Source organism: Meles meles, chromosome 1 (assembly GCF_922984935.1).
Source record: "Meles meles chromosome 1, mMelMel3.1 paternal haplotype, whole genome shotgun sequence".
NCBI classification, from domain to species: domain Eukaryota; kingdom Metazoa; phylum Chordata; class Mammalia; order Carnivora; family Mustelidae; genus Meles; species Meles meles.
This window is the reverse complement of record NC_060066.1, coordinates 123,466,039-123,480,069: the sequence shown is the minus strand read 5'-3', so window position 1 is coordinate 123,480,069 and position 14,031 is coordinate 123,466,039. Positions and strand designations below refer to the sequence as shown.

Genomic DNA, 14,031 nt, shown 5'->3' with positions numbered 1-14,031 from the left:
ATCTCTAACTTCTTTTCTGCCCTGTGCAGAGGAGCAGCTGTGACCCCAGGGGCCAAGGACCCCTGAAAGATAAGTGGCCTGTGACTGAGAACCCTGGGCCGAAAACCAGGCTCAGGCCCTGTGCAAACCTTTGTGGGGAGGGAGAGGATAGCACCTGATCGGTAGGTGGGGGCAGGCAGTAGATACTGTTGGTCACTTTTCGCCTCACAGGAACAAGCCCAAAGGTGCTGAGGGAAGAACCCAAGACGGAGAAAGCCCAAGGGGAATTCACAAAAGGACAGCCTGGGTATTCTCAGGGACATGTCATTTTCCCTCAAGGACAACAATGTTCTCTGAGTGTCATCTCACACAGGATAGACCTTGGGGCATTTGTAGGGATAGTTGAGTAAGTATAAGCTTCACCAAACTGTAAAGCGCACATGGAAAAGGATTAACGTTTGCTTTCTTGATTCTCATCCCTTTTTTCCCCAACTTTCCATAAGCATAGAGCCTCTCCGTTCTTCCAATTGTGTTCCGAAGGGCCTGCAAATGGATCTGTCGGAGAAGGAGACCTGAGATTGTTTCCTGAGATGTTGTAGAATGACACCATAGGATTATTTTCTTTCAATTTGTAGTGAACCTGTCAGGTGGCTGGGAAGTCCTCGTAGTAACTTGGTGAAGTGTGGTTTTTATCACCATAGGAAGCAAGAAACCTGAAATTCCTAGACCTCGATCAGGGAAGGGATCATGTATTGGAGACTGGGTTTCTATGCAATATTCCTTTCTCACTGTATCGGTATTATAGGGGCTGAGGAGAAGCCTGACTCCAGCCGGTCCCGGGTGGCCCTCCCACCTGAGACGCGGGTTCTCATTCCATTTTGTCATGGTGGCTCTTTCTTGTCAGTTTCAATACTTCTTATTCACATGGAGAAGTTGAGGGTTGTGTGTCCCCCTAGCTCAGATTGCCTGAATGTCCCAAGAGGAGAATGCTTGTGCAAGTGACTCATTCAGACAAAACGTTCCCGGGAGAACGAGGCTTGGAATTGGAGAAGTGGGGAAGGAAGGCAAGGAAGCCAAGAAAGAGTGTGATTTCTGGCTGAGCTCTATGTGTTGGATGGGTGTCATAATGCTGCTCTGCTGAGGAGGGCCATGGGGCCGGCTTCCCCATGGGTGTGGAGAGAGGGGAGAGGGAATCGCAGGACAGCCCAGCAGGAACACAGCAGAGTTGAGCTGCATCCCGGTGATGGAGACCGAGGGCCGGCGGGCGGCAGCCCCCACGCGAAACAGGGCTGGCACCAGCTGTGGGAATGGCCAACGGAGGAAGAGCAAGAGAACAGACAGTGTGTGCGTTTTGTCGGGGATGAGGGGGCAGCTATAATCAGAAGGAGAGCAATAGGAATCCAAGGGCCCCCAAGGGCCAAAGACATGATTACCTCTGGGCCCTAAGCTTGAAGGCCAGGGAATCTGCATGCCAGTCTCCACTGGCCGAACTGCAGTGTTCTCTTGGGAATCTTCTGTTTCATGACACCGAGGGCTTTTATGTGGCCATAGATTTGGCAGCCACGCTGCCTGTCCCACGAGTCCTCACCAGCATCACGCTCCAGCTTGGGAGGGTTCTTCATGCACGTGGATGCATCCAAAGCCATTTCTGCAAGGAAAAGCACATCAACAGGATCCGCTGTGATTCATGGTCTTTCTGAGCCTCCACCTCCAATGATGTCAACGAAGGACAGGGGACAGAACAAGAAAGGCCATCTGACAGATCACAGGTGCGTGGACACAATTTGGTTATTTCCAGTTTGGGCTATCACTCGCATACTCAAGTAAGGCTCACTGTGCCAGGAGCCCAACAGGTTCACAATGGACAACAGTGAAATCAGGAGAAACAATTGGTGAAAAGAAACAGTGCTGGGAAAGAGAAGACAGAGACAAGGAAATCGTGCTGGAAAGAGGCTGTACTCTTGTAGAGAAGAGACTGTAGAACTCAAAAAGTCTAGGATGAAGGGAAACCTTTAGGGGCCAACCAGGGAAGACCAAGCTGGGGAATGTATACAACATGCATCAACATGACCAACATTCCATACATGTGCACTACGTATAATATACCCACCGAATAGACACCATGTGTGTGACCTAAGATAGAAATGTCTGTGTCTGTATGTACAGATGTATCCAAGGGAGGCAGTGATTCATTAGGGATTTGTGGACAGGGACCGTAGCATTCTAACCCCGCCTCTGCTCAACTGCAGTGAGAAAAAGAAAACACACGGAATCCAAAAGAAGGAGCAAAGCAGTAGTGAGAAACAGTGACCATGGAAGTATTCCATGGGGGAGCCGGTGGGAACAAATCAGAGTAAAAGCCTCTGCCACAGCGTGAAAGTGTGTATTCACCCCCAGCTGATAGGGTGAAACCTAATGCCCCAGGGTGATGGTATTGATGGGGTGAGCCTTTGGGAGGCAGATCCTCCCCTAGAAGGGATTCGCACCCTATAAAAGAGACCTCACAGGGTTCCGTCGCCTCTGTAGGCGACGGATCTATGAGGACAGAGACAGAAGGGAGCCACCTCTGAGCCAGGAAGGCAGAGTCACCAGGCCCCGAAAGTGTCCCTGTTTGATTGCGGTTCTGGCGCGCCTCCGGAACAGTGAGATACCGATTTCTGTTGTTAAGAAGTCGGCCTGTCTGAGGCATTTTTCTTATACTAACCAGAGCAGACCCAGGAGCTGGCATGGAGCTTTGTTTCTTGCTCAGGCCTCCTGAGCAGTGGGAGGTGTGTCACAGAGAGAGGGAGGGGGCCAGCGGGGTGAGTCGGGGCCAGGACGATGGGCGCCAAGGAGAAGTGACAGGCTGCAGGGAGAAGACAGTAAGGATGGCGAGTTCTAAGGCCCTGGTCCGGGCTGGGCTTCCCCGAGCACTCACTGAGCTTTCTCCAGGGCCCTCCCGGTGCCACAGTACTGCTACTGAAGTGGCCTCCCCATGGGAACTGCATCTCCTCAATTCTCAGGGAGTTCAGCTCCTGACAGAGGAGCCCCAAGGCACCCCAGGCTCCAGGAAGGGACTCTGAGTGCTGGAGTTGGTAAGGAAGACAGGGTGCAGAGGAGGGTGGAAAAGCTCAGTCTTCAGGTCATCTGAGCAGAGGTGGATCCTGATGAGCAGGAGGCTGGGCATGAGGCCCCGGAGATGAAGGGAGAAGATGGACTAGACGGGAGGACCAGAGGAGAGAGTGACGTGTACACTTCATGGAACAAAGTGGACCCTTATCACCTTAGAAAAGGAAAAACCAAAAATCAGCAAGAGGCGGTGTTGCGAGGCCAGTATTACTACAGTGTCTGTGAGCGCCAAACAGAGAAGACTGGCTTGACGATGCTGAAGGAGAGAAAACTGGGCGTGTGAGCCTTTCTGAGAAAGGCAGGCAGGATGGGATCCGGCGATAGTAGATCTGCCTAAAACTATTCCTCCCCACGTGAAACAATGCCCTGAAACCATTTCCAAGAGTTGAAACACCACAGGCATCTGAGGATTCGACGTGACAAATTCATGCATATTGTCAAGCAACTTTGTTGAATCAGGGCCCCTATAAATTGTATTTCACGTTCCCAACATGAATGAGACGGAGACCCCATTTTTTGTGGTTTTCCGTAAGCAGACTGAAGGGAAAATCCATGAGAAGAGGGAGAGTTGGCCAGTTACCCAGCCAGGAAGTTGCAAGGCCAGCACCTGGTTCAGAGCTGATACTGAACACCAGGCTCTTGCTCACCTTGCTGTACTGCAGCATCGTGGGGGTTGAACCTCTGCCCATTGCTCCCTGTAGCCACAAGTCTGTGATGACCAACACGGGGACTAGAGCTTCCTAGTCCCCTTCCCTCTCACCTCGGAGGAGCGGCCGTTGGTCCCCAGAACCCATCTTGGCGCCCAGGCTCCCGACGGCGGAGGAGAGGCTGAGCCTGGCTCTGTTGTCACCACGGTCCAAATGCTGGTCCAGCTGCCGTTGCAGGGAATCAGCCACCGGGGTGCTTGGCTGTGTCTGTGCTCCGGAACTTGGCACCCGTGCTCTTGGGAAAGTCAAGTTTCCACTCGACGGCCCTTGGTGACAGGGAGACTGCATCGGAACTAAAGCGAGAAGACATTTCAATGGGATCCAATCCCAGGACTCCTTAGCTGAGTGCTCTCCGAACACCCATGTCTGATGCCCCCGCCTGTCTGGGAGACCACCGTGCGAGCAGGTACGAAGGCAGACATCATGGGTATGAAGGAGATGTCCCCATTCCCTCTGAGCCTGGGGATGCTGGGTTGGCAGGTGACCAGGCTGCAAAGTCCCTGAGGTGAAAATCACCCCCCGACTCCGCAGGACCTTCGGATGGGCCCAGTAGCTCACGCCTATCATTCTGTTAATAGTAACCTTGGTCTTACAGCCTAGAGAGCAGGTTCTGGAGAGTGCTCGGGACTTGGGGAGAAGGAGTTGTCCGTGTGTAGCGGAAACAAAAAGAACGGGGGAAGAAGTTCAGCCTCGAGGCTTCAGGTACCCCTAGAAGAGCGAGTTGCAGAAAGGTAGCATGGGCCAACTTACAGCTGCTTTTCCCACCTCTGAACCTTTTGAAGCTTCTCATCTGCAATCTGTCTGCCCTTCCACCCACCCACTCATCTGGATCTGTTGCCCCTGGGAGAATGCCAAATAACTGTGTGTTTCATTTGTGCCTCCCGAATTGCTGTAATGCTGAGGATGCCTGGTTTCTTTGGCCCTCGGGGAGGAAGGGGAAACACAGGAGAAGGTAGTTCTAGGGTGGAAAGGCTGTTCCTGACCAAATAAGGTTGAGGGACAAAACATTTCTTAGGCAGTTTCACTCTACAAGATTGTTACAGTAAGGAACGTCATGGACTCCTTGGTGGCGCTAGCACGTTTTTGTTCAGCAAAGAAAGTCTCCTAACAAGGCCGCTATTTCTCCCAGAAGGGAAGTCCCAAAAACAGCCTGAGTGGGAAGAACGGGAATTGGGTTTTTGCCTGTGCACCTGTGTGAGCATGGCCGGAAGAGGGTCATACTCAGCAGGCTCCACGTTTCTGAAGATCCTGGAGACGGAAACAAGTCTGCTTTGCGCCCGAATGATGCCAATAGCCATGTAAGGTGCACAGGCTGCTGATCACTTAGAGGACATTATGGCACTGAGAGTGGACACGTGACTGAAACCATATCCACTCCAGGAAAAAAATCACTGATGCTGCACAGAGGGTGAGAAGCCTACCACCCGTGGAGGAGGCAAACCGGGACTAGAGCCTTGGCTTCACTGAATCCATGGGGCAGGGTACAGACAGGACCGGGTGCTCAGGATCGCCTATCTGAATGCTCCAGAGGACGGTCGGCACCCCGGGAGGAAAAAGTTTGAGCTCCGCAGAAAGAAAACAGATGCTGCCCATAGGGAGCAGACACACAGCAGTGTGGAGACCAGACAGCTTGCAGGAAGATACACAAGACATACAAGTGGCCATCGAATTTCAAGGGTCAAAAAAGGCTCCTCTTGAGAAGAAAGAGGCCTGTTACCCAGATGCCTCCAGGTGAGATAGCAGTGGGATGAGATAGCAGTGGCTGAGTTTTTGCCCCTTTCCCTCCATTTCTCTTCTCTGACCTTCCTTGGTACCAAGAGCCCGCTGCTTATGAGGGGGCAGGTGACACAGGATAGTCTGGGACAGAAGGAAAGGACACTTGTCCGACGCACATGATGCCTTTTCTTTTGAAGTAGGCTCCACATCCAGTGTGGATCAGAACGTGGGGCTTGAACTCACAACCCCAAGATGAGGACCTGAGTGCAGATCAAGTGCTGGAGGCTTAACACCCAGGTGTGCCAGTGTTTTGAAAATTCATTCCAAGGGCATGTACAAACCAGTATGAGTCTATAGGGCCTGTTGGCAGGGCTGCCTCTCTCAGTCTATTTATGTTGTTGGATCCAGAGAAGACAGACTTCCTGGGACCCTCCCTTCCCAGGAAGTTTGTGCCCCTCACAGTGGGAGTACTTACCATCTCCATCCAGACCCTCGAAGGTTTCCTCCTTGTCATGTGTGGATGAGGCACTTGTATGAGGCCTCCAGGTGTCTGGCAGGTCATGGTCAACTGAAGGCGTCAAATAACATTCGTCCAGTGAGTCCTGTGGGACGTCATTCTCTTCTACCACGGGCAGCTCCCTGCAGAGCCTCGTGTTACAGGGAGGACTGGAGATGCAACAAGAAGGCTGAGTCAACATGGAGTCCGAGTGGGTTTGGGCAGCGGGGAGGAGGGACTGGTCACAGAGAACAAACGGGGAGTCCCCCTCAACGGAGACGAACCATTGTGCCTCCAAATGGGGCAGAGTGTGGATGAAGCAGAGATAGATCCGGGAAGGAGAGAGGGAGCCAGAGCCAGAGGTGGTCAGAGCATGGCCAAAATGGGAGTTTAAAGGAAGAGAGTCTGAACCTCCCCAGTGCACCACCGTCCCAACAAACAGCACACTCAGAAAACAAGAAAAGCAGCGCCAACACTTTTGCCTACGTCTTGTTGAAATTTGCAGAAAGGAGCAAGACCACCTCAGGGTATGGCAGTATTGGAGATTCCTAGAATGCTTGTGTGTCCAGGGCCTACTTGGCTAAAGATGGAGACATGAATTTTTTTTTTTTTTTGAACACTTGTCTTGCCATGAATTCCTACCAGCGTCATAATGCAAAAGCAGCAGAGACGGATGGCATCTTCGGCTGGGTTTGGTCAAAGGTGACCGTGAGAATGCAAGAAGTCCTGTGCGCTTAGTATAACTGCATCAGGGGCCTGCAGATTCCAGGTTGGGGAGGGACTGAGAAAGGGGCTTACAGTAGTGTCCGAGTAAAGCAGAAAGCATTGCTAATGGCCCGTTCTGTGCTTGTCAGAATGGGTGAAAGAGGTATATTTAGCAATTTCTAGATTTGCCTAGATCACCAGATGTCCCCATTGAATTAAAGCCCATGATTCTTCAGAGTTACCTGGGGTATATCGGGTCTTGGTCTTCTACCTCCCAAAGATCATTGTGATTTTCTACGACTAAAGAGAGACAGGGCCAGTCACATTACACGGAATGGCATCGGTACATTAGAATGAAATATCCGCTACAGCTAGCACTCGGGCATAATTTTCCTTAATGGGGCAGAGGATAGTGTGAGCGAAACCCTCCAGGAGGGTTCAGGGAGTGTCTTGGGAATGTGTCATGGTTTGCTTCCCTTAGCCACTGGGCAGGAGCTCCTCGATGTGGTGGGGCCACGTAGAAAGAGTCTGTGTAGAGAGTGAAGCGTGTGTTTTACCATAGATTCTGGGGAACAGCTTGTCTGAGTTTTCAAAAAGTACTGCAGCCTTCTCACCTTACCTTATCTCATGAGATATGCTAGGTATGATGGTTGAAAGGCATTTAGACACAGAGACCAGATGATGGATGGAATCTGCAAACCCTCAAATCAAGAGGAATCTTTTGTGGACAATCCTTTCGACTACACAGACGTGGGAGCCATGCATGGGGAGGGGGAATGGCCGGGCTCAGCTTTGCTCAGGGAGCCATTCAAGCAAGCTGATGGCAGAGGTGTGTGGATGTCCTGATACACCGATGAGGACTCACTGAATCAGAACAGTCAAATCAGGGAAAGGACAAAGCCAAAGATGCAGGTAAGGCTGACAGCATCTTTGAAAAGGGACAAAAAATCAAGGTCCATTGTATGGGTATAAAAATGAGAGCACTGGAGATGAGGAGAGACATTTAATGGACATCAGGAGCAAAGACACCTCCGGCTTTGCATCACAAATGAGTGTGGGTTGTGACATCCGCCTCGACTCCAATGTCCTAACGAATGTCAGAAGACATGCAGGGCCTCAGATGAGGAACAAAGTGCGGGTCTGTGCCTCACCTAATATCTGAGTTGTAGAGACTGCCCTAGAGCCTGACTGAGATCGCTATGTCTACCAAACCTCTACATATCAATGACACATCAAAGCGTAACCAGAGGTTGGGATGGCAAACATAGGGGGTCAGCTTGGGGGTCGAATTGGAGCTTTGTCAGCTTGACAATGGAGGACTCACTCGCTACTGGGAGAGCAGAAGAACTGTCCATATCGTCGAATGAGTTTCTCTCAGCCCTCTTAGAGGTTCCGTACAGGTCAGCCAGGTCAAGAAGGGCTGAATGAGTCAAATAGCTGAGATCCAGGGAGTCCCATGGGGCATCCTGATCTTCCACCTCTGGCAGACACGGGCTGGGCCTGGGTGGGTGGGGAGAACTGGTCACGAAAACAAGAAGAGGAGACACCCCAGCATCCTACCGCTGTTAATGGGAGGCCGACTAGTAGAGTCGTTAGAGGAGCACAGCCACTACTCCTGGCAGAAACGACCCTCCTGTTTCAGGGACAGAGCATGGCTGCTAGGGGGAAGTACAGAGAGCCAGAGAGCAGAAGGATCTCGGGGTAGAGGCTACAGATCTAAGCTTCAGAGCAACAAACTGCAGGATGGTGGAATGGAAGTCGTGGCTCAGAGTACGCATCGAGCGTTTGAAAGGTGGCTTTGAAACTTTTGCATGAATTCTGTGTCCATGCCCTTCAGGGACCAAGTGAACACGGACTTTTAAAAGGCATCCTCAGCCTGGAGCGATCGTGTGTCTTCAGTGCCTCATTCTCTGACTACCGTGACGTGACGCGACGTGAAATTCTTCCTAGGCATTCTTTTTCTACAGTGCATCCTCAAATGTGGTAACACCGAGGAGGGAGACACAGCTCTGCCCCTCACTGTGGCTTTAGCAAAAGAAGAGAACAAGGCTATGCAGAGAATCCCACTGACTAATCAATTCACGCAGGTCAAGTGACTGCAGGGGTCTGAAATGGAGGAGTCCAATAAAGGAACGTAGACGTGTGACACAGGGAAGACACCCATCATGGTTAAAGGAGATACTTTGTGATTGGAGAAGGCATGAAAGGGATATGTTAGTCAGTTTCTATTGGTTCCTTGAAACACAGTCCTTCAGTTCACCACGGAAATAACCCAGAATTCTTCAGAGTTACCTGGGGGGTATCGGGTCTTGGTCTTCTTCCTCCAAAAGATCATTATGACCTCCTAGAAGTACAGAGAGACAGGGCCAGTCACATGGAACAGATCACCACTTGTACAGTAAAATCAAGGGTCCACTACAACTAGCACGCGGGCATAGTGATCCTTAGTGGGGGAGAGGTGAGTGTGCAAGAAGTCCTCCTGGGGACCTCAGGGAGTGTCTTGGCAATTTGCCAAGGTTTGCTTTCCTTAGCCATCGGGCATGAGCTCCCTGATGTGGTCGCGCCCCAGAGAAAGGGTCTCTGTACAGAGTGACACATGTGTCTTCTTTACCACAGGTTCTGGGGAGCAGCTTCCCTGGATTCTGAAAGCTTACTGCAACCTTCTCTCACTACCTCACCCCATGAGCTACTCTAGGTGTGATGGTTTAAGGTCTTTCAGACAGAGACCAGACTGCCGGATCAAATGTGCAAACCCTCACACCGAAAGGAATCTTTTGTGTACGATCCTTTGCGCTCCACAGACATAGGAGCCGTGCATGGGGAGCGGCAGAGCCCGCGCTCCGCTCTACTTCGGGGACACATCTAAGCCAGCAGACAGCAGAGGTGTTGGTGGCCTCATACGGCGACGATGACTCAGTGAAGACAGCCAACAGAGAGCACACAGACAGTGGGGATCAGAGCAGTCGAGCCAGGGAAACGACCAATCCCAAGATCTAGGCAAGACTGACGGCATCTCTGGACGGGCACGGAAATTCATGGGACATTGTATGGGTATGAAAATGAGAGCCCTGCAGATGAGGAGGGACATTTAATGGAAATCAGGAACAAAGACAGACACCTCAGCCTATGCAGCAGAAGGGAGTGTGAGTTGTCACATCTGCCTTGATTCCAATGTCCTGACTTCGGTCAGAAGCCCTAAGCAGGGCCTGAGATGAGGAACAAAGGGCAGGTCCATGTCTCAGCTGAGATCTGTGCTGAAAAGGGCATCCCAGAGCCTGACTCTGATCGCCATGTCTACCGGGCTCCTCCACAGCGCTGACACCTCTCAGCGGAACCAGAGGTTGGGAGAGTGAACATAGGGGGTCAGCTTGGGGGCCGAGTGGGAGCTTTGTCAGCTTGACAATGGAGGACTCACTCGCTACTGCCAGAGCAGAAGAGCTGTCCATATCGTCGAATGAGTTTATGCCAGCCCCCGGAGAGGTCCCTTGCAGGTCAGCCAGGTCAGGAAGGCCTGAATAAGTCAGATAGCATTCATCCAGTGAGTCTCCTTGGGCGTCCTGCTCTTCCACCTCTGGAAGCTTTGTGCTGGGCCTGGGAGGGAGGGGAGAACTGGTCACGAAAACAAGAAGAGGAGACACCCCAGCATCCTACCGCTGTTAATGGGAGGCCGACTAGTAGAGTCGTTAGAGGAGCACAGCCACTACTCCCGGCAGAAACGACCCTCCTGTTTCAGGGACAGAGCATGGCTGCTAGGGGGAAGTACAGAGAGCCAGAGAGCAGAAGGATCTCGGGGTAGAGGCTACAGATCTAAGCTTCTGAGCAACAAACTGCAGGATGGTGGAATGGAAGTCGTGGCTCAGAGTACGCATCGAGCGTTTGAAAGGTGGCTTTGAAACTTTTGCATAAACTCTGTGTCCATGCCCTTCAGGGACCAAGTGAACACGGACTTTTAAAAGGCATCCTCAGCCTGGAGCGATCGTGTGTCTTCAGTGCCTCATTCTCTGACTACCGTGACGTGATGCGACGTGAAATTCTTCCTAGGCAATCTTTTTCTACAGTGCATCCTCAAATGTGGTAACACCGAGGAGGGAGACACAGCTCTGCCCCTCACTGTGGCTTTAGCAAAAGAAGAGAACAGGGCTATGCAGAGAATCCCACTGACTAATCAATTCACGCAGGTCAAGGGACTGCGGGTGACTGAAATGGAGGAGTCCAATAAAGGAACGTAGACGTGTGACACAGGGAAGACACCCATCATGGTTAAAGGAGATACTTTGTGATTGGAGAAGGCATGAAACGGATATGCTAGTCAGTTTCTATTGGTTCCTTGAAACACAGTCCTTCAGTTCACCACGGAAATAACCCAGAATTCTTCAGAGTTACCTGGGGCGTATCGGGTCTTGGTCTTCTTCCTCCAAAAGATCATTATGACCTCCTAGAAGTACAGAGAGACAGGGCCAGTCACATGGAACAGATCACCACTTATACATTAAAATCAAGGGTCCACTACAACTAGCACGCGGGCATAGTGATCCTTAGTGGGGCAGAGGTGAGTGTGCAAGAAGTCCTCCAGGAGGCCGTAGGGATTGTCTTGGCAATTTGCCAAGGTTTGCTTTCCTTAGCCATCGGGCATGAGCTCCCTGATGTGGTCGGGCCCCAGAGAAAGGGTCTCTGTACAGAGTGACACATGTGTCTTCTTTACCACAGGTTCTGGGGAGCAGCTTCCCTGGATTCTGAAAGCTTACTGCAACCTTCTCTCACTACCTCACCCCATGAGCTACTCTAGGTGTGATGGCTTAAGGTCTTTCAGACAGAGACCAGACTGCCGGATCAAATGTGCAAACCCTCACACCGAAAGGAATCTTTTGTGTACGATCCTTTGCGCTCCACAGACATAGGAGCCGTGCATGGGGAGCGGCAGAGCCCGCGCTCCGCTCTACTTCGGGGACACATCTAAGCCAGCAGACTGCAGAGGTGTTGGTGGCCTCATACGGCGACGATGACTCAGTGAAGACAGCCAACAGAGAGCACACAGACAGTGGGGATCAGAGCAGTCGAACCAGGGAAACGACCAATCCCAAGATCTAGGCAAGGCTGACGGCATCTCTGGACGGGCACGGAAATTCATGGGACATTGTATGGGTATGAAAATGAGAGCCCTGCAGATGAGGAGGGACATGTAATGGAAATCAGGAACAAAGACAGACACCTCAGCCTATGCAGCAGAAGGGAGTGTGAGTTGTCACATCTGCCTTGATTCCAATGTCCTGACTTTGGTCAGAAGCCCTAAGCAGGGCCTGAGATGAGGAACAAAGGGCAGGTCCATGTCTCAGCTGAGATCTGTGCTGAAAAGGGCATCCCAGAGCCTGACTCTGATCCCCATGTCTTCCGGGCTCCTCCACAGCGCTGACACCTCTCAGCGGAACCATGGGGTGGGAGAGCAAACATAGGGGGTCAGCTTGGGGGCTGAGTTGGAACTTTGTCAGCTTGACAATGGAGGACTCACTCGCTACGGCCAGAGCAGACGAACTGTCCATATCGTCGAATGAGTTTATGCCAGCCGCCGGAGAGGTCCCTTGCAGGTCAGCCAGGTCAGGAAGGCCTGAATAAGTCAGATAGCATTCATCCAGTGAGTCTCCTTGGGCGTCCTGCTCTTCCACCTCTGGAAGCTTTGTGCTGGGCCTGGGAGGGAGGGGAGAACTGGTCACGAAAACAAGAAGAGGAGACACCCCAGCATCCTACCGCTGTTAATGGGAGGCCGACTAGTAGAGTCGTTAGAGGAGCACAGCCACTACTCCCGGCAGAAACGACCCTCCTGTTTCAGGGACAGAGCATGGCTGCTAGGGGGAAGTACAGAGAGCCAGAGAGCAGAAGGATCTCGGGGTAGAGGCTACAGATCTAAGCTTCTGAGCAACAAACTGCAGGATGGTGGAATGGAAGTCGTGGCTCAGAGTACGCATCGAGCGTTTGAAAGGTGGCTTTGAAACTTTTGCATAAATTCTGTGTCCATGCCCTTCAGGGACCAAGTGAACACGGACTTTTAAAAGGCATCCTCAGCCTGGAGCGATCGTGTGTCTTCAGTGCCTCATTCTCTGACTACCGTGACGTGACGCGACGTGAAATTCTTCCTAGGCATTCTTTTTCTACAGTGCATCCTCAAATGTGGTAACACCGAGGAGGGAGACACAGCTCTGCCCCTCACTGTGGCTTTAGCAAAAGAAGAGAACAGGGCTATGCAGAGAATCCCACTGACTAATCAATTCACGCAGGTCAAGGGACTGCGGGTGACTGAAATGGAGGAGTCCAATAAAGGAACGTAGACGTGTGACACAGGGAAGACACCCATCATGGTTAAAGGAGATACTTTGTGATTGGAGAAGGCATGAAAGGGATATGTTAGTCAGTTTCTATTGGTTCCTTGAAACACAGTCCTTCAGTTCACCACGGAAATAACCCAGAATTCTTCAGAGTTACCTGGGGCGTATCGGGTCTTGGTCTTCTTCCTCCAAAAGATCATTATGACCTCCTAGAAGTACAGAGACAGGGCCAGTCACATGGAACAGATCGCCACTTGTACAGTAAAATCAAGGGTCCACTACAACTAGCACGCGGGCATAGTGATCCTTAGTGGGGGAGAGGTGAGTGTGCAAGAAGTCCTCCCGGGGGCCTCAGGGAGTGTCTTGGCAATTTGCCAAGGTTTGCTTTCCTTAGCCATCGGGCATGAGCTCCCTGATGTGGTCGGGCCCCAGAGAAAGGGTCTCTGTACAGAGTGACACATGTGTCTTCTTTACCACAGGTTCTGGGGAGCAGCTTCCCTGGATTCTGAAAGCTTACTGCAACCTTCTCTCACTACCTCACCCCATGAGCTACTCTAGGTGTGATGGTTTAAGGTCTTTCAGACAGAGACCAGACTGCCGGATCAAATGTGCAAACCCTCACACCGAAAGGAATCTTTTGTGTACGATCCTTTGCGCTCCACAGACATAGGAGCCGTGCATGGGGAGCGGCAGAGCCCGCGCTCCGCTCTACTTCGGGGACACATCTAAGCCAGCAGACTGCAGAGGTGTTGGTGGCCTCATACGGCGACGATGACTCAGTGAAGACAGCCAACAGAGAGCACACAGACAGTGGGGATCAGAGCAGTCGAACCAGGGAAACGACCAATCCCAAGATCTAGGCAAGGCTGACGGCATCTCTGGACGGGCACGGAAATTCATGGGACATTGTATGGGTATGAAAATGAGAGCCCTGCAGATGAGGAGGGACATTTAATGGAAATCAGGAACAAAGACAGACACCTCAGCCTATGCAGCAGAAGGG

At 51.7% G+C, this 14,031-nt stretch overlaps 1 protein-coding gene across 1 annotated transcript in view; it reads right to left on the bottom strand.

The window, feature by feature from the left end:
- Positions 1–1,421: 1,421 nt before the first annotated feature.
- Positions 1,422–14,031, bottom strand: part of LOC123952905 (neuroblastoma breakpoint family member 12-like) — a 166,088-nt gene continuing 153,478 nt past the window's right edge. The window contains exons 29-30 of the mRNA XM_046022588.1: positions 5,986–6,176; positions 1,422–1,627 (exon numbers count right to left, since the gene is read on the bottom strand). Of these exons, the coding sequence (XP_045878544.1) occupies positions 1,422–1,627; positions 5,986–6,176 (397 nt within the window). The remainder of the gene's footprint in view (positions 1,628–5,985; positions 6,177–14,031) is intronic.